At 35.2% G+C, this 26,230-nt stretch overlaps 4 protein-coding genes and 2 long non-coding RNA genes across 13 annotated transcripts; 4 read left to right on the forward strand and 2 right to left on the reverse strand.

The window, feature by feature from the left end:
• Window positions 1–2,441: 2,441 nt before the first annotated feature.
• Window positions 2,442–13,298, reverse strand: LOC114874979. Of its 2 annotated transcripts, none has more exons than XR_003789167.2 (4): window positions 13,212–13,298; window positions 12,844–12,931; window positions 4,995–5,402; window positions 2,442–4,184 (listed from the first exon to the last, which is right to left on the reverse strand). It is a non-coding gene; the product is annotated as an uncharacterized LOC114874979 (long non-coding RNA). The 2 variants fall into 2 exon arrangements; XR_003789168.2 differs by having other exon boundaries at window positions 13,196–13,280.
• LOC114874978 (protein obstructor-E) lies at window positions 10,595–18,699 on the forward strand. Of its 2 annotated transcripts, none has more exons than XM_029184791.2 (4): window positions 10,595–10,768; window positions 13,036–13,437; window positions 13,941–14,154; window positions 18,393–18,699. In XM_029184791.2, exons 1-4 carry the CDS (start codon window positions 10,726–10,728, stop codon window positions 18,451–18,453), a joined length of 720 nt encoding a protein of 239 aa, XP_029040624.1. In that variant the 5' UTR covers window positions 10,595–10,725; the 3' UTR covers window positions 18,454–18,699. The 2 variants fall into 2 exon arrangements, with proteins under 2 accessions (XP_029040624.1, XP_029040623.1); XM_029184790.2 differs by lacking the exon at window positions 18,393–18,699 and adding an exon at window positions 15,585–16,928.
• LOC114874980 lies at window positions 13,332–13,978 on the reverse strand. The gene is made up of 3 exons (XR_003789169.2): window positions 13,889–13,978; window positions 13,646–13,815; window positions 13,332–13,419 (listed from the first exon to the last, which is right to left on the reverse strand). It is a non-coding gene; the product is annotated as an uncharacterized LOC114874980 (long non-coding RNA).
• A 149-nt stretch (window positions 18,700–18,848) lies between the features above and the next one.
• Window positions 18,849–21,681, forward strand: LOC114874959 (cap-specific mRNA (nucleoside-2'-O-)-methyltransferase 2). 2 transcript variants are annotated; one of them, XM_029184752.2, is made up of 4 exons: window positions 18,849–19,076; window positions 19,288–20,770; window positions 20,871–21,423; window positions 21,495–21,681. In XM_029184752.2, the coding sequence occupies exons 2-4, from the start codon at window positions 19,319–19,321 to the stop codon at window positions 21,608–21,610; spliced, it is 2,121 nt and encodes a 706-aa protein (XP_029040585.1). In that variant the 5' UTR covers window positions 18,849–19,076; window positions 19,288–19,318; the 3' UTR covers window positions 21,611–21,681. The 2 variants fall into 2 exon arrangements, with proteins under 2 accessions (XP_029040585.1, XP_029040584.1); XM_029184751.2 differs by having other exon boundaries at window positions 18,849–20,770.
• Window positions 21,607–23,517, forward strand: LOC114874960 (NADPH:adrenodoxin oxidoreductase, mitochondrial). 2 transcript variants are annotated; one of them, XM_029184753.2, is made up of 5 exons: window positions 21,607–21,699; window positions 21,893–22,032; window positions 22,090–22,308; window positions 22,386–22,601; window positions 22,672–23,517. In XM_029184753.2, exons 1-5 carry the CDS (start codon window positions 21,681–21,683, stop codon window positions 23,497–23,499), a joined length of 1,422 nt encoding a protein of 473 aa, XP_029040586.1. In that variant the 5' UTR covers window positions 21,607–21,680; the 3' UTR covers window positions 23,500–23,517. The 2 variants fall into 2 exon arrangements, with proteins under 2 accessions (XP_029040586.1, XP_029040588.1); XM_029184755.2 differs by lacking the exon at window positions 21,607–21,699 and having other exon boundaries at window positions 21,894–22,032; window positions 22,241–22,308.
• On the forward strand, window positions 22,757–26,227 carry LOC114874961 (zinc finger protein 385A-like). Of its 4 annotated transcripts, none has more exons than XM_046288079.1 (6): window positions 22,757–22,845; window positions 24,300–24,496; window positions 24,561–24,699; window positions 24,780–24,809; window positions 25,736–25,875; window positions 25,944–26,227. In XM_046288079.1, exons 2-6 carry the CDS (start codon window positions 24,308–24,310, stop codon window positions 26,061–26,063), a joined length of 618 nt encoding a protein of 205 aa, XP_046144035.1. In that variant the 5' UTR covers window positions 22,757–22,845; window positions 24,300–24,307; the 3' UTR covers window positions 26,064–26,227. The 4 variants fall into 4 exon arrangements, with proteins under 4 accessions (XP_046144035.1, XP_046144034.1, XP_046144033.1 ...); XM_046288078.1 differs by lacking the exon at window positions 22,757–22,845 and adding an exon at window positions 23,864–23,949; XM_046288077.1 differs by lacking the exon at window positions 22,757–22,845 and adding an exon at window positions 23,872–24,017.
• The last annotated feature ends 3 nt before the right edge of the window (window positions 26,228–26,230 follow it).

Genomic DNA, 26,230 nt, shown 5'->3' on the forward strand with positions numbered 1-26,230 from the left:
GTAGGAGAAACTAACGAATAGGATTTTCAAAAGTCAAATGTGACACAAAAGTATTCCACACAAACGTTTCTTCGAAATTCTCTAAAGAATTATACTTTCCTCGCGTGCACTAAATTACCAGTATAAAAATCCTTAACATCCTTCTCTCTTGTCAGCCTCGCGATCCGAGTCGCTCTATTCGCCGTGATCACGCTCGATGATCGTTATTAGCTCATTAGGCAGTACGAATTCCTAATATCCTCGAATCACGACAAGAGAAAGCTAGCACGCGCTCGAGAACAAGAGCAAACGAACCGCGTACGCCTTTCCAGTGTATGCAAAACGAAACGAAACGCTCGATTCCTATTTTCACCCCGCTTTTTTTTCAAACCAACGCACGCCGAGGCGTTTCTTTCTTCGCGCGAAGCGTATCGGAGGCCGATTTACCGGTCGCCACTCGGTATTACTCGTTATTTTCGAGCCGATCGCGGAAGAAATCGCGACTCGTCTCGTCTCGTTTAAATATATTCAATACCGGTATTCCAACAGCCGATTATCCGTCCACGTTACACGATCGCAAGTGTGTTCGATAATTGTGCCGAGGGATAATCGTATGCGCGAGAGCCGCGGATACCCGAGGAATATCTAGGGCGCAGCGCGAAGTGGTTCTCCTTGGACAACCGATGCCGCATTCCGCATGCATCTCCACTCGGTTCCCTCTTTTTCTCCGTCTTTTCCTCGCTTTTTCTTATTTTCACCTTTTTCCATCGCTATTTACGTTAATCCGGGTGTCATACAAACAGCGTTGGAGAAATTACCATAATATTGGGCATTTATGATTACTTTTACCATTCTTCAGATTTTCCTTCGTGTGCCATTTTAATTCTCTTAATTACTAGGTGTACAAATTAATTAGGTGCCTTTAGTATTACGCCTTCTTAATTAATATTTTTTATTTAAATATTTTCCCGCCGGTTTTGAATATTTAAAAAGTGACAAGACAACACGATTATTTCAATAAAAATAAAGAGTTATAAAATTAATATAAACTCAGAAAGTCATGAGAAATATTGAAAGCTTGACAGAAACAAGACATTCTTCTGATTGCCAAGTTCTTCTGTAACCAAGTCGAAGTGAAATCTAAAGCAGGTTTTAAGTTTAATTGCTCTCAATTGCATTACTTAAACTTACGCAATAAGTCAATTCAAGATTTCTCTAATTATCCACTTTGTAGGATCCTTTGATATAACACTGCATACGTTTATTACTTTTTATTGATATTTTCAAAGACCCGTTTGTACGTAGCGTTCTTTCGTCGATTATAACGGATAAAATTAACGTCTCTTTCTCTTGGAAATATTAAATTGTCTTTTTAATGAATGACAAGTAGCGTTACGAATTTGTCACGATCGCAGTAACTGTTTTACGGTAACGTGCCTGAATACGGAAACAGACACGTAAGTACCGTGATACGTGGAACTATTGTCACCAAGGTGTAGCAACGGTTTACTTAGAACTGCCATTACTATTTATATTCGTTAAGTCTGTTTATGTATCTATCGAATCGCGGAAGTATCAACATTTGCGATTAATGAATCACGATGAATGAGAATAATTACCTAAGTTAACTAGAGACTATCAAAGGTTATTAAGTTGATTGAAATATTATATTAGGTGTACAAATTAATTAGGTGCTTTATTATTTTTAATTTGAATATTTTCTTGCGATTTTGAACATTTGAAAAGTGAGAAGAGAACATAATAACAATAAAGATTATTTTAATAATTGGAATTACTATAGCTGTTTAAAAATAAATCTTTAATTCAAATAAAGAAAAGGCATCGAATTAATTATTCTAAGTTAAATAATATTCAAAACGTAGACTTTCGTGCTGTTTTACAATTCATTACTTCTATTGTGTATTATTTACAATTCAACTTTGTTTTATTTTCTTTTTCGAAAGCGCATACCATTTATTATTCCATCAAGAAAATAAAAGTAAAAGATTTACTAAAATAAATTGCTAAAAGTAAGTTGAGAAACATGCCTTTAGGCTAAACTTATGTCGTTCACCTATATCCAATCTTATCGTAAATCTCGTCCCGTTACCAAGCTAACACCCCAGGCGAATTTCCTTGCTAACGAGTATCCTTGAATCGTAATCAACATCGTTAGGTAATCGATCTGATAATTGTTATTTAACTAGGAAAGGAACGTTGACAGTACTAAATAGTGCAGGAAGGAATTGCAGTTTCCATCGTGGGAATTATCTGTAATCACTTCATAATTCTCATTCGTTTTTGCGTTATTTTTATTGTCAGCTAATTAATTTTACTAATTGCAACGAACCAGGAAAAGTTTATCAAATTAAATTTTTTCTTTTTCGATATATAAAAATAATTAAATTTATTACGTGTATATATAAAATTTCAAATTCGATTTTTTACTAACCCTCGGACGACGGACCATGAAGAGAGCCCTCACGATTGATCCAGGCTCCACCGTTCAAGGATTAATTCATTATGAATTCATTTTGCAATTTGTTTGCAAATGAAACTTGAATCTCAAAGCTAGAATAATTAAAAATTGTACGACAACACTATTTAATGGTAACGCAAAAATTAATTGAATTATCAAACATTGTACTGAACCCGTATTCTTTCATCACGCTATGATTATAGTATTATATTCACGTATGCATGTATTACATTACACGTGACATAACGAGCATACTACTTCTAGCACGTTGAAAAACCTTACATCATGTTCTACAATTGTCGATTAACACGTTTCGCGTGACAATAACATAGAAAGTTTTAATTACCATTTCGTTCGAAGTGAAATTTCGAAGCGACTTTCATTCAATATCTATAAAGTCTGATACAATTTCATGACATAAAAGTATCACAAAACAGTACTTATGATACATCAATTTGAAGCTTAAGATTTCCTGAAAATGACTACATAAATGTTTCGTTAAAATTCTTACGACAAATTAACTAATTTTTCACTGGAACTAAGGTACACGTTGGCTAACCCATCGGTTCCTTCAATTAAGAATCAGCCATTTTATATTAAGAATATTAACCAAACGTTTATGTAGTTATTTTCAATAAACTTTAAACTTTAAATCGATATATCGTAAGCCTTATTTCGAAATACTTTTATGTCATGAATTTGCGTCAGATCATTCCCATTCCCAAAATCAGTCATTTAATAAGTTCGAACGCTTAAAACAGTATGACAGAAAAACGTCAGCCCTGGAATGTAGATTTACCAATGATTTAACACAATGGCGGAACGTTTTGCACCGAAGGAAAGCTACGAACAATGGCGGAGTCGAAAACTGGGGGACACTTAAAAGTCGTAACGCGCAGAGTTCGGTCGGAGAGAAAACCGTTTGAACGCTTCGCGGAATAAAATAGCCGGATTCTCGCGAAAGGGAAAAGACGTGCCAGGCAGACATACTGACAGACGAAGCCGCGGATTTACGGACGGAACGTGGATATCTGGGCTGGTTTCGAAATCGTTACGAGAACTTTCTTCGAACGGATCAACCCGCGATGAATCGACGAAGGGAAACTTGCGTTCGAAGCTTCGTTACCTGTCTTTTTACTTGAAAATATGGAAATTCTCCTTTGGAATGTGTTAACGAGCCTCCATTTTTTTATTCTCACAATTAAACTTAACATACTTTTTGCTTAATTCGAGGTAATAATACCTTACGTGCATTCACAAATCGTACAGGTAAGTATTAAGACATTCATGTAACGTAATTAAAAGAAGAATAAAAAAGTAGAAAATCTACTTTCAAATGCTAATACTTCAAAGTATTCATTATTCGATACTCTGATAAATAAATAATAATCCTTCCATGCATTGTTATTGCAGAAATTAATTCGTTGCCTTTACGCTTCTTTTATCTAAATGCACTGTAACTTCGTTTCACTTAATCCTTTCGCTGCCACGCGAATTTTTGCACCAGTGGGCCACAAATTTCATATTAAATATTTTATAATGGCAAAAAACTGGTACAATCTTGCCAATAGCACATTTTTCTTAGTGGTGGTCATCCAGTGAAAAGACAAGCGCCAGTCTCATAGGACCACCATGGCAGCGAAAGGGTTAACACAAAGTACTTACGATCCTATTGTCCTTGTGTCAATTTCAAAAAAATCCATCCATGAACTGAAACTCGAAAGATCTGAAAAAAAAAGAAATGACCATTGTCTGAGAGGAAAGATAGGTGAAATTATAGGTGGTCTTACAATGGTACGATGTTCGCGTTCATATCGGGCTATATGATCGCGAAGGAAACGCAAAATAGAAATGCAAACCGCGTTCAGGGAGGAGCGCTTCTCTGATCGGCATTCTCAGAGCAGCACACCGCCGACGTCGAAACGTTGAAGGAACGTAGTATAAGCCAGGTGTCAACAACCTCGTCACCCTCTTTCACCCGCGCCAAAGCAACCGTGATGACTTTTACGTTTCGTCCGCCCCCGCCTCGGCTTCTTTCCACCGGCTAATGCCTATCGACATCGTAATATTTCGCGAGTAAGACGTTATATTGTATTCCAACGTGGATAAGTCTGACGTAAATGCATTGTGCAACGATGTTGCGATTAATGAAGCCGATGTTCTTGCATTTACCAACTACAACCTCACGTTCGGTAGATATTGGAATTGGAACGTAATATTAAAAACAAATTAAGGACAGCCATAGTTAAGTTCTATACAAATGGAGAATAATTTTAAATTTTCATTGAATACTCTATCAGTAATATATAAATTATTTTATCAAAGTAATATATAAATTATCTTAACCTTCGGACGGCACACCATGGAGAGACTCCCCAAGAGGAGGCGCGATGAGTAGACAGAGTAATTTTTATTTAATTTTGTATCTCATTATTTTCTTCTGTTTAAAAATAGAATTATAGTTTATTATGTAAGAAACGCGTTATATTATGTTTGCTACAATTTTAGGAAAAGTGTCAATAATTATATACGTTACCCTACAAGAAGATATTCCTCAGCACGATGATGGGAAACGTGTCTCGAAAGAGCCCACAAGAAATTATTAATCATCGTCGAGATCGTAAATCCTGTATAATAAGAACAGAAGCCAAGGTACCGCTTTCGGATGCTGAATTGTACTCAGCATTCGACTTTCACTCGTTTGGCCGGGACGAACGATGCACCGCACCAGATAAAATCATGTCGGGTCTTCTGTGCACCCCGTTCCATCCTCGATTCTCTCGGTAACAGTCCTCTCCAGCAACACGCTCGATACCGCTTCTCTCGCGTTATGCAATACCACAGACATCGGCATGACTTGCCGTGCAAGATGCTACCAATTGTAAACGAATGCACTTTGATGCGCGTGTTTCGTAGGATCTCCCTGGGCTCTCCAAGAATTTCCCTGCAATTAAAGACAAATGATGAATTAGCAAACTTTAGCAGCGATGTTTATCAATTGTTAATCCTTTGACAGAGAATAAAAATAAGTCAAAGTACATCAAAGTGCATCGAGGTGCATCAAGATGCATCAAAGTGCATCGAACCTGTCCTTTCCCTCTCTAATTATTCCGCTTAACGAAAAATAATTATAATAGGAGAACAAATGATATATATATAAAATTATAGTCCATCCAACGAAACGAGACAGTAGGTGTACAAATTCAGGTGCTCGAAGCAGGATCGATCGAAGCATTTGAAAAATTGGAAACAATCGAGCGCGTGAATTTGTAAACATATATTGATTCGTCTCATTAATCGGATTATAGGTCTATATGGATTAACACGTTCGCGACGTGGTGTACCACCGGTGGTACGTTCTTGTCTGTCCCATGGGACGGGATGCCACCGGTGTTACATGAACTATTATCACGTCATAGTATTAAAATAACTGATTATTGTAATTAACAAATTTTTGTAAGCCCCACCCCATAGCGGGGACACTAGATGCAGGCCCCGTCGCGAACGTGTTAAGGAACTTCTGTTAAACGGTTGAAACACTGAAGATGAACGACCTGCTAATGAATACGGAACACAGATCTGTAAAGAGTGCAACGAATGGAAGAGTTATTAAAAGGCCCACCGAGAATAATGCTTCAACGTGCATTGAACTCGCTAAATCCATATCCGTAACGAGATCTGCCAGCTTGATAAAAGGTTGGAATAAAGAGTCTACATAGTGCGTACGCAATCCTCCGTACCGTTTAGATGAATGATTTATCAACATTGAACTGTCGTGTCATTCGCTATAAATCATACAGTGTAAAGACCCACGCGGTTACGTCAATTACGAATATAATTATACCGCATCGGGCGCATAATTCCCCGAATCGAGTCTGATACACACGGTGGCGTGGTTGGTTCCGGTGACGCGAACGGATATCATTCGCATACAAAAGACTCGATCCTAACGGTAGCTTTAAAAAACCGGCGACTTTGTTCCTCGAAAATATCATAAATCATATGCAGGAGTAAAATAGTGAATATAAATAAATAGATGTTGAACGTCAGATTGTCGAGCTGTTGCATATTCAGTGGCAAACATCGTTAACGTCTTTTTCGAGTATTTTAAATAAATATACCTTGACAACAATTTGCTGTTCAACATCTATTTCTTTATTTTCACTATTACAATATTTACATTATATTATTAATATTATAATATTGAAATAATGTTTAATAATATTTAATATTATTCGACATTTTACGAGTGTCCTGAATAATCTCAAAAGAGCATAGAGAACTTTGCAATTGCATTTCCCTCTTAACATTGGTTAAGATTATGCAATATTTCTCTTCGAACTGGCATTAAAAATCCCAGGAAGCTATTCAAGAATCTTCACCTCTTGTATTTCGCGGTTTGAAGTCACGAGAAACATAGATTTGAATGCAAACGATACGATTAATCATAGGAACTGTAACGCGGTTATTTTCACCCCGTTCATCGCTTGATCCGGCATTCATGTTTCCAGCTATCCTTGGTGGGAGACTCGAACGTGTTTCCAAGTATATCGAGAAGCAAGCCTTCGACGACAAATTTTTTATCACGAGAAAGGCTGCTTTCAATTAGCAACGAACAAAAGGAAATTAACATCGTGAGAGAACAACGAAGAAATGACAAACAAGGAAAAGATATACAGAGTGTCTTTAAAAAATGTACATATTGTACCTTTATCAATCGTTTATTAAATTATGAAATATTTATTAATATTCGATGCAATCTAAACTTTTAATCCCTTCAAATATTCTAACAGTGTAACTATTTTAAATTGAAATCCAAATTCACCAATTGTTCGAATTTTCAGAATGTACAAAATTGTCTAATTAACAGAAGTGCCTATCTTTGTATATCTGAAGAAGCTACCAACGATGCTGAAGAAATATTAAGGATATTTTCTTATTAATCTCAAGCGAATCTTTCTTGAGATATCCTGTATATCTTGCACAGGCGTGCATATAAGTTGAACAGAGATTCAGGGCAAGGTAAGAGCAAACCTCCCAGGGGGAGGACGTCCAGTTGTCCTGTTCGAATCGGCTGACTTAAGGAGACCAACCAGCCGAATATTAATCAACGAGAGGCGCGGCACCTGCATCCTTGGCACGCTGCGGCACGTAACACCCACTGCTACCGCAATAAAGCACCCACGGTGCAGCCTTACCGTTATCCGGAAGGTGTTTTTGCATTAGCCATCCGGTACGATACTCCCTTCCTTCGTATTCGGCTGTCCTCCGCGTATTCCGTCTTCTCGTCACGTTTAACCCTTTGCAATCAAAGGTGCCGCAAAACAGTTCCGACGGTTCTTTTCTAAAGAGATTCAGTCGAATTTATTTCTCTAACTAATGCTTTCTAAAATAGCTACAAACCAAGTACCTACATAAATTTCTATTCGTCACAAATCTGATTAATGGGAGAAGAAATCAAGACAGAGGCTTTTACCGGAAATGCGAGAGGATAAAAGAAGTGTAACAGGCTACGCCTGTATCTCGATGTTGGAACGAGTTATCGATAACCAGCCAGACAATTTTCTTACGACGATGAGCCGCAAAAATGTTATTTCGCCTCGTAACCGTTAAGCACGCACGTGAAACTTCTAATTAACAAGCCTATAAGCGTATTATAAGCTTTGATTTCTATCCACTTTCATGGCCGTAATTAATTCACTAAACTACGGCCTTGAATATCACTATGACCTATACTAATAAATGCTGTACGTCACCTGTAATCATTAATAACTCATTAAATCTGATGATTCATTCCGAGAACAATGACATTCTATTTTCATTCAAATTTAACCCTTGCATTTTGTTAGTGCTTTTCAACTACTGCATTTCCGCTGCGGACACTTGGGTGCAATTTTTTCTTTAGTTAAGGAGGAGGTGGCTTCCAACGTTTTCTCGTAAGATCTCAACATTTATCATGTATTATCAACTGAACGACTGAAATTGATTCAGGATGTATAATACTGTTCATGGGACACTTTCGCCTTCGTTCACTTTGAATCACGAGGATCCAAGGTCGATCAACCCGCGAGATCGATACGTGGTTTTTTGCTGTACGTTAGATCGCTCGATCGTGGACGCGCACGTAAGCGTAAACACCGGCTCGGCAATGCGATTTATTCGAGAAACTGGATTAAGCCGAGCGAGAAAGTTCCGTTGTCGTCGAAAGCGCCCCGCATTAACATGCGCCTGTCTGCCTTCATTCAAACTATCCTCGCAATGTCGCTCTACGTTGAATTAGAATATCTTCTTTTTCTTTTTTCCTTTTATTTCTCTACAACATTGTGAAATTTCGAAAATTCCTTTCGAACACAATTCGAGCGCAGCCTGGAATATCAAATCAAAGACACTGGTTTTTGGTTTCGCTTAATTTTTTTCACTTTCCGTCTCAATTATTCTTTAGAGGAGCTTCGTTGCCATGATAGGTTTCAAAAAGTGGTAGGTCAATGAATAAATTTATATACTTCAATAAATTCTTCAGAAAATGCAATTTCGCTTGGACGAAACCAATGCCGCAAGGTGTAAGAGAAAAATGTCGAAATGGTTGCAAAATCGCAGGAACTTTCTTATAGAAGAAACGCAACAGGTGACAGAAACGCGAATCGATGATGTAAGGAAATAAATGTCAAATCGTAGCTCGAATCGTCCGAGTGCTAAAGTTTTACGCAGAATCGAATTAACACTAAATTGCCGGACTTGCATCCGTCAAAATCGATATGGGACATAGGGATTTTTGGAACTAAGGAGTGGAAAGGGAAGGAATTAGTATTTGTACACATTTCATAATTCTATTAAAAACCAAGATATGTTTTTAAAAAAATTATTTAAATTTTTCTATATATATAGCAATAATATCCTAAATGAGTCAAATTGACTCGCTCCGACAATCTAGTGTTAACGATGGCCGACTAGTATCTCTTGGTTAACCTCTGCAGGAATGTCGAACAGGGTGGTGTATCAGAACTGGGTGTCACGGTGAGTCACGTTGCTCGTGCTCGACCTTCGCTCCCTTCCAGTCTTCCCCCGTTATTTTATATCACCTAACCGCTTTGGCCTCACCATTATTGTTATTATTATAATCACGTTACGATCGGTCATTATTCTGCAAATCGTACGACATTCATCGTACGCCGTCTGCGTACGAAAACGGTCGCACCTGCACGAGTTCGACGAATTTTGATGGTCAGATAGATCACGCAGTACGATATAAGGGAACGGAATCGGTACGATAACTCTTTGTGATTGGGAAAAATTCAGCTCAATGAACGTATATACAGCATTCGTATGAATTGACGCGGGGAAATGGAGACCAAGATGGATCTTGTTTCTCCCAAAAGATAGACAACCTTTCTCCATAAAAAAATTATTGAATAATAAGTAAAAGTGTATACTGATAATTTCAAATTGAAAGCTGGAAATTTTAATGGCGTATATTAAAAAAATTCCCTTTTATAATTATCCTTTTAATAAAAAAATTGCGAAAGCTATCGACTTCTTAATTAATCCAATATTTCGCTACCAGAGACTGAATATATGCTACCACCACGAAGAAACTCGCAAACTACCGTGCCTTCCATCAAGCCGGTCTAATCAAAATGCTTGCAACATCCTCTCGAGGATCCTTCGTGAAAAAGAACAAAGCGATTCGTCGCGATAAAAATGAGAAGGCGAATTTTTAGGTGGAATCGCGGTAAAAACCAGCCTCGATCAAAACCTGTCCCGCTGGTCGGGAATAAAGATGCCAGTATAAAGGAAGAGGAATCCTCGAAGCTATCGGGTATAAAAAAATGATTTTAACATTTAAGGGAATGCAAGGTGGTCGCGGGACGGAGGTACGTGGAAAGAAGAATGAAAGAGGGACAGAGACGTCATTATGGGGTCTTTGGGTGACATTTTCAACGGAGAAGAATAAAGGAAAAAGGAGAGGGAGATGGGAGAGAGGAGCAGAGAGGGAGAGAAGAAACGTAGCGAGGTACCAATGTACCTCTTCTTGAAGAGAAGGAGGTTCTAGAAGAGGTGGAAGAGGAACAACACGTGACCAATGACTTATATAAAGGTGGAGAACGACAGGGCGCAAACACAGAATTCTCTCTGCGCAGTGGAGCCTGTGCTCGCAATAGTGACAGTAATTTTTTTTTTATATAAATATATATATATATACACACATATATATATATTAACCGTACCTCGAGATAGGAAACCACGCGGGAAGACAGACAATCGTTACCATGAGGACGTACTACTACGTGATTGCCGCCATTCTGATCGCCGGTACGTACCCGAGATAAACGCGATTACGAGGATGAAAAAGGGAGGATTATAGTATGAGAACGGGGGATGAAAGTGTTTACTCGAGGACGTATAGTTTTACCGGAAGTGGAGGACATTTAGTGTGTGACATATGCGTGTGAATCACAAAGGGAGTGAACTCTTCTTCCATCATTGTCACGATTAAAACACGTTCCATTCAATTTCTTCGAACTGAATAAAGGAAACGCATGATTTTGTGAAAAATCCTGAAATTTTCTAATAATTATCTTTGCTAATCGATACAATTTCACCGGCTTAGATCGCTCGCGTATACCAAAACGATTTCTCATCTGAAAGTGTATTAATTAATCCGCTAAGTGGAGGTCTAGCTATTTCAAACGCGAGATTACCATACGATATAACGCATGAGTAGCTAGAGAAAGGAAAATGAGTTCACCGTGCGGTTAACTATATCTACAAATCGATCATTCGTAACACGACTACGTTAAAATGATACATTATATAAAGATATATTCATTGGTTAATTAGGTGTAAACCAAGGAACGATCTAGAAACTTCTTCGCGCGGATCAACGAAATCGAGCATTCCTTTCTCAAGCCTTTTGCTGACAGAAATATTACCATCACCGTTCCCGTTCTTCCGAACGATCTACCAGTAGAACGAGATCAAAAGGCGTATTCAATTTCCGTGCGCGGAGAAACCTTCTCGACACACCATTTCCATTCCTTTTTTCCTCCCTTCCTCGCTTGCAACAGGATAACCTTGGCCCAGATCTTGACCCTTTTTTTTATCACCGACCATTATGGTCGTATCGTCCATAAAAATTGACTAGCTTCGCTAAGATTCGTTAATAAAAACCTTGGTCCACTAGGAAGTCGGACGCGTTACTTTTGGGACCAGTAGCTCGAGAAAAATGAAAGTGAATATGAGTCGCCGGAGTACAGTTCCGAGCATGGTGGGCTTCTCTGTGGCGATAAAAGGGAAGGCGCCATCATTTGTGTGCAAATATTCAATTCAGAAATTTTATAATCATATGTACTCCGCTTAATTTAAATTTTTTATATTTTTATGTGTAGAGAGTATTTTAATGGTAATTACCATTTTCCCTAGAATAGCCTTCCCTAGGGAAAAGGGGATGTAACTCCCTTTCCCTAGAAAAAACTACCATACTCGCCACTGTACAATCTCTTGTAACTCGAGCTTATCTTAATTAACAGTAAAAGTAGAAGCAGAAATGTCTCATTACTCATCTCATTTGCAAGTATTATTTTGCAAATATAGAAGTCTCTCCCAGGTCTCCTCCAACTTGAAAAGCGAATCGAAAAGCCTACTTTGCAGCCGATTGTACAGAAAACAAGAGTGTACACGCGTGCAAGACAGAGGAGAAGGAAAACGTATGTCTGTGTACGGAGGAGAGGCAAGTGAACGGGATGCTGGGAGGGCCCAAGTCACGAAGCCATAGCGGCCTGCTGATAGCTGGGCCTGGCTCTGGGCCCAAAGTGAAAGCGCCTGGCGAAAGTCACTTTGTGTCCCTTACATAAGACGTTTAGGTTATTCAGACATCATACGCCGCGAGGAAAAAAAAGGGGAGGGTACAACTGATTATTAGGTGTTATTGACGGTCGCGAGACGATGCAGGATAAGAAACGGGGCATTAGCATTGGTAATAAAGGACCGTACGTCCTGTATGCTTCTTTGTCTCCGGACCGACACCTCCTTCGTGGATCGTGAACACGCATCGTGATGAGAAATCGAATAGAAACGAAGGATGTTTGCGGTCGGCAGTCACTTTATTGTTTAATTTTCTCGCGAAAGCAACGGCCGATCGACGGTTAAATTGAACGCGATTACGGGCTATCTCTGACACGATTACAGTGTTCTTGCGCCGGGCGTAACCACAGAAAATATTTTTCTATGGCGATAGGATTAGACGAGCTATCCACGATGAAGTGTATAATTTAGAAATTATTTGAGACTGATTACAACATCTCTCAGGAACCGCGACTAATTTATTTTAATTCTTCCTCTCTGTCTATAATTTTATAACCTTCCTTATATTTTTTAATTTCACTTACTATTATTGAAAATTAAAGCTTCCATCAGAGTATCACCTTTTCATTTATCCTCAGTCAAAAATACGCCCCTCCGAATGACTTTCTCCACCTGAAAAAAAAAGAATAATTGGTTAGACTTTCTTAAATTGAAACGAAACTTTCTTCGTCCTCCTTCTGCAATCTTTATCAACGACGTATTTATTACGATTCCAGGCGCGAACGGGCAAGAATCCTTCAAATGTCCAGACGACTTTGGCTTCTACCCTCACCACATATCCTGCGACAAATACTGGAAATGCGATAACAATGCGGCGGAGCTGAAGACATGCGGCAATGGTCTCGCATTCGATGCCTCTGATAGCAAGTTCCTCACCGAAAATTGCGACTACCTGCACAACGTCGACTGCGGCGAGAGGACGCAACTGGAACCAGCGATCAGCACTCCCCACTGTCCTCGTCTCTATGGTATATTCCCCGACGAGAAGAAATGCGACGTCTTCTGGAACTGCTGGAACGGAGAGGCGTCCAGGTACCAGTGTAGCCCTGGACTCGCTTACGACCGCGAAGCCAGAGTTTGCATGTGGGCTGATCAAGTGCCTGAATGCAAAAACGAAGGTAGGTCATTCGAATGATTCATTTTTTTAATTTAATTTTCATGGACTCGGACGATTAATCAAAAATTTCCTATTCACAGTTGCGCGTGAAATATTTCTGACTCGTGCCATTTACTCCATTAATCAAAAATCCTGAATTGATTACAATCAAAATTAAAAAATTTCCTATTCACAGTTGCATGTTCTAGATTAGATAAAATATTTCTGACCTATGCCATTTACTCCATTTTTATTGAAATGTCAATAAAAAACTTCCTTCGAAGCATCGTTCCTCGTCTTCAGATATTATTTATTCATTACGTTGCTCGTCGATAACCGATACGTGACGGCAATCCCCACGCACATCCTGCGTTTCTTCATCATCTCCTCAGCTCGGTCGCTAGAATTCAAAGCCGTACCCTTGTTCGCCGTTTTACAATCTGTACGATTAAAAAATATATATAAACGCTCACCTTTCTCTTGGCTACATCTGATCAAGTTCTATGCATTTATCGCATTGCGCAGAGGTCGCAGGAGGTTTCGCGTGCCCGGCTGCAGGCGAAGTGAGCGGAGCATCCGGCAGCTTCAGCAGACACGCCCATCCTGAAGACTGCAGAAAATATTACATATGCCTCGAGGGTATCGCCAGAGAATACGGTTGCCCGATCGGTACCGTCTTCAAGATCGGTGACGCCGACGGAAGTGGCGCCTGCGAGGATCCGGAGGACGTTCCTGGATGGTGAGTTCATTTTATAATTAACACTTATCTTTCAGGTGGTAATATTAATAAGAATTTGAAAATGATTCGAATATGAATTTTGATTTTTCGATAATAATTTGGAATTAAAACCAAGCTATTAGAAAATCAGAAATTATTTTTAATTTCATTTAAAACTTATTAAATAAATTGTTCTAAGTGAATCCTGGACAGGATAGGAAGAAAGTAATCAGATTATGAAACCGAGTAAAATAGACGTCCTTTCGTTCTTTGAATGTAATTAGAACGCGAAAGTGTAGCGGTTGAATTTCACGCTTTGAACTGCAAAGAAATGATTCTTTTTTTTTCTCATTTTATTTTCAAACTTCCTAGTATGCTTTCTCTCGAGCTTTAAAGAGTAATAAAGAAAGCGAATTTAAGCAGGATCGAGAAGGTTTGAGACCAGGTGTTATGTAAAGACGAATTCTGGATAAACCAGATAGCCCATGTGTGATTACGGTATTTAAAACTCTGAAACACGCGTTCCAAGCATGATCTGAAAGATATTTCACCTTTTTCGAGTGATGTAATTATAAATGAATACATTTTGCTCTCATAACAGGTCGATCGGTTTTATGTAACTTAATATTTATATAATATTTCGTTGACAACTGGAATAACGTGCATAAGTGTCTTTGGAACGTGTTATGAAGATCATGATAGTTATTTAAATCAATAATAAAAGATCATTAAATATTATATTTTAATTAACATAAATTATTAGATTGAAAGATCGAATTAAAAGTATTTGTGTCATTCCTAGTTTTGAGTTTTAATTAATTTTCAAAGAAAGGATATTTTATTCAATTAACAATTTATAAATCAGGTTTAAGGTATCCAATGATCGGAGTATCGTGATAATAATTAATGTTGTTAATTAACAACGAAATTTTCTAACAGATGGAAGTAATTAATTTAATATAAGACGATTATAACGAATGTATTTTAACCCTTTAACTGCGAGTGTAGTTTATAAACCACATGTTAATTTTTGCTAATATCAAATTGCGACTGTGGCTTATATACCAGTAAAATAAAAGTAAATTAAATACGATAATAAAAATCTTTTAAAATAGAATATCACTTCAGTAATATAATTTAAAATTAGAGCGATCGGCTGTGCTAAAAGTACCTGCAGTTAAAGGGTTAATATTCAAATTTCTCGACAAACTATATTTATCAATTACACAAGCACAAGTGTACTAAACTGATCTATGTACAACACTTCTTCACGAATGTAATTAACTATACACGAGGCTGCACATAAGGCAACCACTGATGGGCTAATAATTTTTTCTAATTGAATGAGTGTTAATGGATCGTCAAGATAGATCAAATGGCCATCACTAACAATAAGAAACAGGTGGCTGGTCACGCATGTCCTAAACGCTTTTACAAATTCTGCTTCACAGTGAGGATTACTACGGTGACTTGGACCTGAAGAGCATTAGGAAGAGCGAGCTTCTAACCGGAATTCAACATTCTGGCGACAACAGGAAGACTCAGGGTAAACCGAGGCCCCCGTCGGCACCTGCGAGGCCCAACGCACCCCTTCAAGAATAATCTCTAAATCTTTATCCCCTCGCCTTATCACACTTACCTACCCCTATCTACCTCCATCCTACCCATCCCTCTTTACCCGATACTCTTTCTTCTATCACACACCTACACACGCGCGCGCACACAACACAGAACTCATACAGTCTCGAGAGAACATGATGTTCGATACCTCGGAATACACTGGCCGATAAAAATAAAGAAACAGAACGATTAGTTGAAAATTATTTCAAAAATTCAATACAGAATGTTATACAGCTTAGGACCACGTGTAGAAATGCAAATATTTTTTAATTATATTTCAAAGTCCAAGGTAATTATAAGCACCTCTGTGCGGGCCCCGGGCACGCGATTATTTTCCCTAGCGGTAGACACGGTCCTGTATAAAATCATTTATTTTTCGTAGTTTAAGTAAGATTAATTTATTCCCCTTGTTTGAAGAGAAATCGATTCCCCTATAAATGAAATTGATTTGTTTCTTGATTTTTGTAGGCTAGTGTACGTAACGCCGTGGGTCAAGAGCGATGCTCGATTCCATTCTGTGATTTGCCTTGAATTTAGAGTGATTTTAAGATTCTATGCTCGGAATTGATACGTGAAGGGTAGATCTACCGCCTCTGTGTTAAAGTTCTATTCCTATCGTTGATGATGGTAACGGGGATGATAAATAATGGACGTTTTATTCGATTTGAATTCTCCACGCGTTTTGATCGATGCTGATTGAGATTGTGGGTGAAATTATTCAGAGACTGATTGCACATCGCCATTGCGTGGATAAATGAATAAAATTGTTCCATATTTTTTTATTTATTTATTCTACCTCGTTGCCGTCTGATAAAGTTTAAGGAATATTGGAAATCGTGTCGTCTCATTGATAATTTCTTTCATTCTCTGTTGAGTCGCGTAGACTTTTATTATTATTCTTTTTATCGTGAGACGTTCGATTGGATGAATAAAAATGGAAGAGAAGTTCTAAATGGGGATACGTTTATTAAATTTGTTATAGAAAGATTCCGAGCAGAAATTCTTTGAATATATATATTAATAATGAGAGATTCTTAGGAAAGGGTTTGAATTCGAGCTCGTCGTTAAACACTCTTGACCACGGTTGAGCATGCTTGCGTAAACTAGACTCGTCCGTATATTTTTAAGTGATGTGAAAGATTCGTACAATAAAAGGATGAAAAATTCGTGAAATATTTATGTGCTTTTGAAAACCCCTCTCGATAATCAAACTATTTAATTGTTCTGCATTTTATTCGTGTTGCTTTCTGTTGGATACTTAATTCTCGTGAATCTAACTACTGCATGCTTGTTACTTAAAAATAACTGCAACAAACATATATTCTTTCAATGCTCTAATGCACAAGAACTTACCACTACGAATTCATGGGATATTGAGGTCTATAAATCGAACTAGATATTTATAAAATCCTAGTAGAATTGTAGTGAATGTTCTGTTGTGAGATTAAACTAAATTAATGATTTACTTTGTAAGCTTTCAGCTGAATTTTGAAAATATTTCTGTGAAGAAGAGCAAAGTATTGATAACCATCAAATATAATATCTTCTAAATTAATCTATCATAACTAATAAATTTGGAATTAATCACTGATTTGTAGAAATAATAAGCTGATGATAATTACAAATGTTTCTTGTAATATTTTGTTGCATAAAATCGATTCTGAAAGTTAGAATAGTGAGATTTAGGGGTAGAAGTCATCGGGATATCATTCTGGGAAGTGATCGGTAAATTATTTTGAAACGGCGCCATCTAGCGGATGGGGTTCGAACTAACTATTGTATTTTTCACGAGAAAGTATGAGCGTTGAGCTCAAAAAGTTCCCCCGTCAATAGCGCTACCCCGCCATATACACGGTAGATAAAATGTACTAATATAGAAATAGCTTATTATAGGACAGAGGTAGTGAATAATTCACAAATTTATGATCACCGGATATACCTTTTGCCCAGCGTGGCTTACGTCGTACAGTCGTACAGCGCTTGCGCGTTACGTTGTTAGTGGAGCATGGCAGAACCAATCAGAACCAACATGCGCAAACGAAACCAAAATTCGTTCATCCGATAGTAGTACTCTCTCGTGAAAAATACATACATATTTCTAATAGGAGAGCAGAAAGTGCAAGGAGGTATGCCAGGAGGTATACTATGCACCGACAGGAAAAAATCATTAATAACTCATTTTCTAGGCACAATTTATGAACAAGTTTCAAAGTTGCTACAAGTAAGTATGTACTTTAAGAATAAATTATAAAAGTTCATAACTTATTTCTAGAAAATGAGTTATTAATGATTTTTTCCTGTCGGTGCATAGTATACCTCCTGGCATACCTCCTTGCACTTTCTGCTCTCCTGTTAGAAATATGTATGTATTTTTCACGAGAGAGTACTACTATCGGATGAACGAATTTTGGTTTCGTTTGCGCATGTTGGTTCTGATTGGTTCTGCCTCCTGGCATACCTCCTTGCACTTTCTGCTCTCCTGTTAGAAATAGTTAGTTCGAATCCCATTCGTTAGATGGCATTGATCAAACCTTTTTTACGGGCGCGACATACAATCAAAATTGAAATTATACAAAAAGAATGCCTTCTATATAATAAAACAAAAAGATGACGACTAAATAAATTATTAAATTTTATAGCGAAGATTATTACGGCGACGTGGATGTGAAGGCTTTACGTAAACTGGGGTACAAGAAGTGATGAAAATATTAGATAGAAGTTTATATAATATTTTTCATGTCAATACTAGAACTATGAAATTTTGAAGACTTCTTGCAATCAACTTTCTACAGCCTGAAGACGAAGAAGACTCATCTAATGTCCTTCTAAACATTTTTCAAAATTGAGAAAAGATAAACAGTGTGGTTTTTTCGCAAATAGTTATTAATCACTCATTCATACCTTATCACTCATCCAAGATTCGTGTTACGAACGATAACTGTAATATAAGCTAGTATGTAAATAAATTACTGTTATGAATAATGCTTTATTTTTATATTATCATAATCCCTCTCCTCACACTTTATGAAAGCAATTATTTTATCCATTATTTATTATTGGTTATTCGATTAAAAAATATTCATATCTGTTTCGTACTGTATACGCTTATCTCGTAGAATTAAGCGTACATGTATTAAATTTTAATTATTTTCGTTTCAAATTGCATATATATAATTATATATACTGTGTTGCACAGTAACATTACTTGTTACATTATGTTTTGATTACAGTGTAGTTTGTTTACATTTCTTATAAAATAAACTAATTCGGTTTATTATTTGATAATAAATTAAATAAAACTCTTTTTATTGTATCATAAGAAGGTGAGATATAATTGTAAACGTATAAAAACAAGGAGACAGCCGAGGCATTTGCATGACAAACTTAACCTAACAGTTAAAATCATCTTTCAAACCTAATATGTATTGTTCATCAATTTCACACTTTACCATTTCTCATTTTATAAACTACATAGAAGGAATCATATAGAATTGACTTAATTTACTGAATACGACAATTGTTTCGTTCATGTAGCTAAATTTGAATAAATGATTTAAATAAGACAATGGAACCAGAAGAGCATATGTTGAAAACAGCAGAAACACCGTCTGCGATAAAGAAACCTTCATGCCATAACAAACATAAAAATACAAATGAATATGTAAATAATTTATTCAAAAAGCATTTTTCAATTTTAAGCAATGAACATTATTCGTTGCCTGAACCAAAAGCAATGTTCAAAGACAATCTATGGAAAGTTGAAGAATTACAAATGTTAAAAGATGAATTAAATAATATAAAAAGCTATTTAGATAATTATGATGCTATGGAATGGCAGGCACATACAAGGTTTAGAAATATTGCAAAAGATGTTATGACACGTCTAAGAATTGACATTGAACCAGAGCTTTTAACTCAAGCATGGTGTAAATTTTATGAAATAGTTTCATCCTTTCCTTTGGTACCAGTAATTCATATTAATCGTAACAATAAATATTTTAAGTCTATTCATTTATGCGAAGCACCTGGAGCTTTCATTACATCTTTAAACCATTGGCTAAAAACTAATATACCTGACATTCAATGGAATTGGATTGCTACAACATTAAATCCCTATTATGAGGGTAATCTATCGTCAGTAATGATTGATGATGATAGATTCATAAGACACACCTTAAGTCACTGGTGTTTTGGAGAAGACAATACTGGAAATATTATGAATTTAAAAAATTTAGATGAACTTATGAAAACGTCAGAACCACATCATGATATATTTTTAATTACTGCTGATGGTAGTATAGACTGTACAGATGTTCCCGCAGAGCAAGAAAGTGTTCTTACGCATTTACATTTCTGTGAAACTGTAGCTGCTTTACACCTGTTAGCTACTGGAGGTAGCTTTTTATTAAAAATTTTTACTATATTTGAGTGCAATACAGTATGCTTAATTTATTTATTATCTTGCTGCTTCAACCATGTTGATATAATAAAACCAATAACAAGTAAAGAAGGAAATTCAGAAACATATATGGTATGCACAAATTTTAAAGGACCAACATTTATTTCACCCTATTTAGAAAAGCTTAGAGAATGTTATGAATATGGTCCTAAGCAGGCAATATTCAGTAAACATGATATTCCACGTGCCTTTATAGAACAGATCACAGAATGCAGCAGATTTTTTAAAACGCAACAATGTCTAGTCATAGAGAATAATATTATTACATTTAAGTCTGACAATCGTAAAATGTTACGTGATTTGAAACAAATTCAACATATGGTTGCTGATAAATATATAAAGGAATATAATTTAAAAAAACTAGAATCTGGAGAAATTGTAGGAAAAGCAATTGTATTAGGAAAAAATACTAATACGAATGAACATAAGAAGACATTACAAGGGTCGTATCATCAACGTCGTGAAAAACAACATTTAGCACCTCTGGATCGATTAGAAAATTTTTGTAATGATTTCAATCAATCAAAGCTCCATATATCATCCAGTACATGTAGGAAAGTAAGCTATCTTTTTTCTCTTATTACATTATACTTAAACTTCTTTAATTAATCTAAGATTTTAGTGTAACATAATTACAATTAGATTTTCTTTTTTTTAGTTTGAATTTACCAAACGACCAGAGAGTTTACACATACGTTCAGGAAAAATCTTTCATAGAGCATATAATTCGAAATTTTGTAGCAAAAGTGCTTTAAAAGTAAGGAATGGTGTTGATGACATCCTTGTTGAAATGGGATACAAAATACAATTTCCTTCCACAGAAAATATAAGAAAATTGGAGAACAAGATTTTTACTAAACCGCAACATAAAATTTTAATCTTTTTCTATACTGACGAGTATGATAGTCATGAAATAATCAGCAAAATTTACGATACAATGCAACATCTCAACAGTGGGGAAAATTTAGTTTTAATTGGTTACTCATTACTTACTTATCTTAATGTTGGGCTTCTTTGTCTTCTGAGCAGTGCATTTAGTTTATTAAAAATAAAAGCTTGCGATGATGTAGGATTGAAAATTACTTTAAAAAATTATAATTCTAATCTTAAAACATTAGAATTCTTACACGAAATTAAAACCGCCTCGCTCAATATTCAAAAACAAGGAAGAGCTATTTTGGAGATAATTCCTGTATCAGTGTTGTATGAAGGTAAAAAGATACTTCATTAATGTATTCCAATTATATTTATATATTTCACGCTGTTTAACATTGTTTTCTAGGATTTGATTTATGTTATTCAGCAGAAGAATTTAATCATTGGGTTATAAAAACGTACATTAATTATGTACTATGTGAAATAAAAGAAAATATCGTCGAGGGGAAAAGTAACACATGAAATATATGCTCTGTAAAAAACCAGAACTGTATCATTTTTGGTATAATAAACACTAACTACATATTTGTAAATGGTGTATGATTATTACAGTTAGTATGCCTTTGCATGATATTTAATATTTTAAAATATTAAACATACATATTATGTTTTAAGTATTCAATACCTATTTCTTATTTGAAATAATTGATAAACAACAATCCTTGGCTGTCTTCTTTTAAGAATATTACACGACTGTAATGAAAAATAATTTTAATTTATAATTAAATTTTTTCTTTAATTTAGTACAAATTACCACAATGAATATGAAATTTGGTACAATTTGCAACTGCATTCGTTTATTCTCAACTGAACATATTATACCAAAAGTATGTATTGTTGGAGCAGGACCAGCAGGATTTTATGCTGCTCAACAATTACTAAAGGTAGAGACAATGTTTTTTTACTATAAAATAGTAGCATAATACAACAATTTTATGTAGAGTTCCAGTGATATAAAGGTGGATATATTGGACAAATTACCAGTACCATTTGGCTTAGTTCGTTTTGGTGTAGCCCCTGACCACCCAGAAGTGAAAAATGTTATTCACAGTTTTGAGAAAATTGCATCTAATACGCGTTTTCAATTTATAGGAAATGTTAATGTAGGAAAAGATGTTACTATAAAGGAACTACAAGAACTGTACCATACTGTGTTATTGGTATGATTATTAAACACTGAATTACTGTTGTTTAACGTTTGATAATGAGTATTAATGATAGTTTTCTGATCTCTTAGGCATATGGCGCTGAAGAAGATAAAACACTTGATATTCCTGGAGAAAATTTAGATAATGTGATATCAGGACGACGTTTTGTTGGTTGGTATAATGGATTACCAAGAGACAGTAATTTAAATATTAATTTAGATGTAGAAGAAGCTGTTATATTGGGACAAGGCAATGTTGCTATAGATATTGCAAGAATTCTACTATCTCCGATAGATAAATTAAAGGTATGTTTTAAATAATCTATGAAATATATTTTACAATATAAGATTTTATAATATAATCATATTATTTTAGCATACTGATATAACATCATTTGCATTGGAAAAATTGTCACAAAGCAAAGTACGTAAAGTATCTCTGGTAGGAAGAAGAGGGCCGTTACAAGCATCTTTTACAATTGCTGAACTGCGTGAAATATTAAAATTAGATGGCTGTAGTACTTATTGGCGCAAAGATGACTTTTTAAATGTAAGAGAAGTAGTTAGCACTTTAGCAAGACCACGAAAAAGACTGACTGAACTTATGTTAAAACATGTTGATGAAGTATCTTCAGATACAATAAGAAAAGCTAAAGAACTACATCCAATATTTTTAAGAGGCCCTCTACAATTTTTAGGCTCTAATAGTGTAGAGGGTATTAAATTTTCAATAAACAGACTTCAAGGAAATGATATGTCTACACAGATTGCAGTACCTACTGGATCATTTGAAGAGATATTATGTAATGTAGCATTTCGTAGCATTGGTTACAAATCTGTTCAAATAGATTCATTGATACCATTTGATTTTAAAACTGGTTGTGTTAAAAATTCAGGAGGTAAAGTTCAAGATAAACTTTATGCTGCTGGTTGGGTTGCAACCGGTCCAGTAGGAGTTATATTAACAACAATGACAAATGCATTTCAAGTTGGTGCATTAATAAACAAAGAATTATCAGTTATAGAAAATAAATCAGGTTACGCAGGTTTACTTGAAATTCTCAAGCATAAAAACATACCTGTGGTATCATATAAGGATTGGAAAAAAATTGACAAGGCAGAATGTGAAAGAGGGAAAGAATTAGGAAAATCAAGAGAAAAAATAGTTGATATTAAAGAAATGTTGGAAATTGCTTTAAACTAATAAAAGTATTTTAAAAATTTTTGTGATTTCTATTTCTATTTATATTTGGAATTATGTCAAAATGTTTCAATTATCAGTAATTACTATAAGTAACAGGTTAATATGTAAACTGTAATAATTTTACATTACTTTTGACAAGAAGTCTCGCGGGATGGCACAGGGGCAAGAGGGGATACTACGCACACATCGACTAATCTCCTAGTTTTATACGAGCTAATTAATGATATGATCATTTCGACCAATCATACGTCACGACCAAAAGTATATGTGAGCTGAGGTAGGGCGTGACCAATCAGATTGCGATATTCTCATGGAACTAATTGGAATGAGCGTGCTCGAGGGTGTTACTAAAAGAATCAGGCAACCAACTCGAAAATTTGTATCTGTGAAGTACCGGAAGTTTATAAACACTTGTTGTCCGTTAAATACCTGTGAAGGTTCAATGAAGAAGTAAAAAGTTTACTACGAAAGCTAATCATTGTTAAACCTTATTCAGATAGATACACACATACAAAAGAGTATATAATTAAATAAATAATTCATAAGCGGTGTATATATGTATAAACTCGATAGAACTAATAAACATTATTATTAAAGTCATTATACTTATTTTACGTTCGTAGTATTAAAGTAAGAAACAATTTTATTTAGAATAAAACTATTCTAGTACTAATATTATAAAGCATTGCGACAATATGCAAATATAATTTCTAATTTTTACATTACTGTATATTAGAATTTAGTTAAATGTGTTTATCATATTATTATTAGTTGTATTAATTAAAGCATTGAACTTTCAGTTCCAATAATGGCTGTATCAACAGAAGGCATAATGAATCCAAGCCTCAATGACCCCGTAACCAAAGCAGTAATGGACAATATAATGGGTAATTTACCCACAAAAAAACCTCTTGTTCGATGTAACGATTGTGATCTTTCATTTACAAGCCAAACAGTATTAGATACCCATTTGCAAGGTGCCCGTCATGCTAAACAGGTTTGTATAAGAAAAATAATACATATAAGCAAGGAACATAGGGATATCTATGCTTATTTTGCAGATGAGATCCAAAAATATAATGGCATCTCTTGAAGAAACAAAAGTAGCATTTACCAAAGATGAAGAGACAAATGGATTAAAATGCAATGTGTGTAATGTTTGCCTGAACTCGATACAACAGCTTCAAACACATTTAAATGGTATTTTGTAAACTAATGTATATCTTTTCTTTTTTTTTTTTTATTCCTACAGTATATCAAAAGAATTTTATCTTTTATAGGAAGCCGGCATAAAAAGAAAGCAATGAGAGGTAATAAACCCTATGTGGTACGAAAATCAGTACCCTATAGGATTAGATATAGTCGCACTCTGTCTATGGATAAACTAATAGGAAAGAATGTTGTTGTGTTAGTTTACTGCCTACTTTTATTTACGTTCGCATGTCTAACGTTATTGCTTACATTTACTTTCCATATATTTTTTTAAATTAACATGAAATCAACTGCTTGTTGCTTAAATAGCTTTAATGTAACGGTCGTTAAAATGCTCAGATATTTTCATGTTTGTTATAATTTATGCAGTATTATTTATTGTTTATTTATTATTTATTTATTTATTATGTATTTTGTATTATTTATTATTTATTTTTGTCAGGAAACAATTGTACATATATTATTTATTTATGAGCGGATTATCGTAAAAGTATAACTTGATCACGAGTTATTTAGTTATACATTATAATCAGTTATATTGGTATAGCTCGGGAGGACATTTGACTTTTTTTGTTTTGTTAAATTCTTTGCAGATATGTAAAATACACATCTTTTTTTCTGTATTTTCTATTTTATTTTATTTATTCCACGTCCGTAAGTTTCTGTAACAAGTGAAGTCTTGATCGATATTTCGATTGTTACATCCGGTATCGAATCTTTTCAAAAATGAAAAATTGTATTATCAGTATCTTGTTCTATTATTTAGTAGAATTTTTATAAGATAGTTTACACGAATAAAATGATTAAAAGATGCATTTTGTTTATTTTGAAAAAGTAAAATTATTTACGCGCATATACATGTGCATGTTCAAAGTTATATAATGACGTCTTTTGTTAGAATTGTTTATATTAATGTTTATTTTTCCCATAGCATGAATGTAGTGTTCAAGCTGATTTATTATCACATTTAACCGCATCAGCGGTTGTGATACATAGATAGTATTGACCGCACATTGATGCTTAGGTGAGTGGGATGGCAAAGAATTTGGCAATTCAATGACATCAACTACTATGAATGTCCAGGAAAACTCAGGATCTAAAAGCACGTCACTTTCGTGTAACATGTGCAATAAAATTTTCAATTCTCCAGCACAATACAATGTGGTATGTTACATTTACCACTACAAGAATAACTACTATTAATCAGTTAATAATATAATGTTATATTACAGCATATAACATCGAAAAGACATACTAGCAAATTGAATCAAGTTAGAACTATAAAAAAGAAAAAGGTTTTCTCACACTGGAAAAAACCTAAGAATGGTATAAATCCTAAGAATTTTATTTAATTACTGTCGAACAACTTTATACCAGGAGGTTTCAAAAATTACGTATAGAAGTGCAACTAAATGAATACATCTATTTTAATACATGTATAAACCATTCAAATGTAAATGTTTTATTCTTAGAAAAGATTAAAAGAATAATTCTAGAATCATTATTTTTCATTAAATCG

The sequence above is a fragment of the Osmia bicornis genome, chromosome 12 (genome assembly GCF_907164935.1).
Source record: "Osmia bicornis bicornis chromosome 12, iOsmBic2.1, whole genome shotgun sequence".
Lineage (NCBI taxonomy): Eukaryota > Metazoa > Arthropoda > Insecta > Hymenoptera > Megachilidae > Osmia > Osmia bicornis.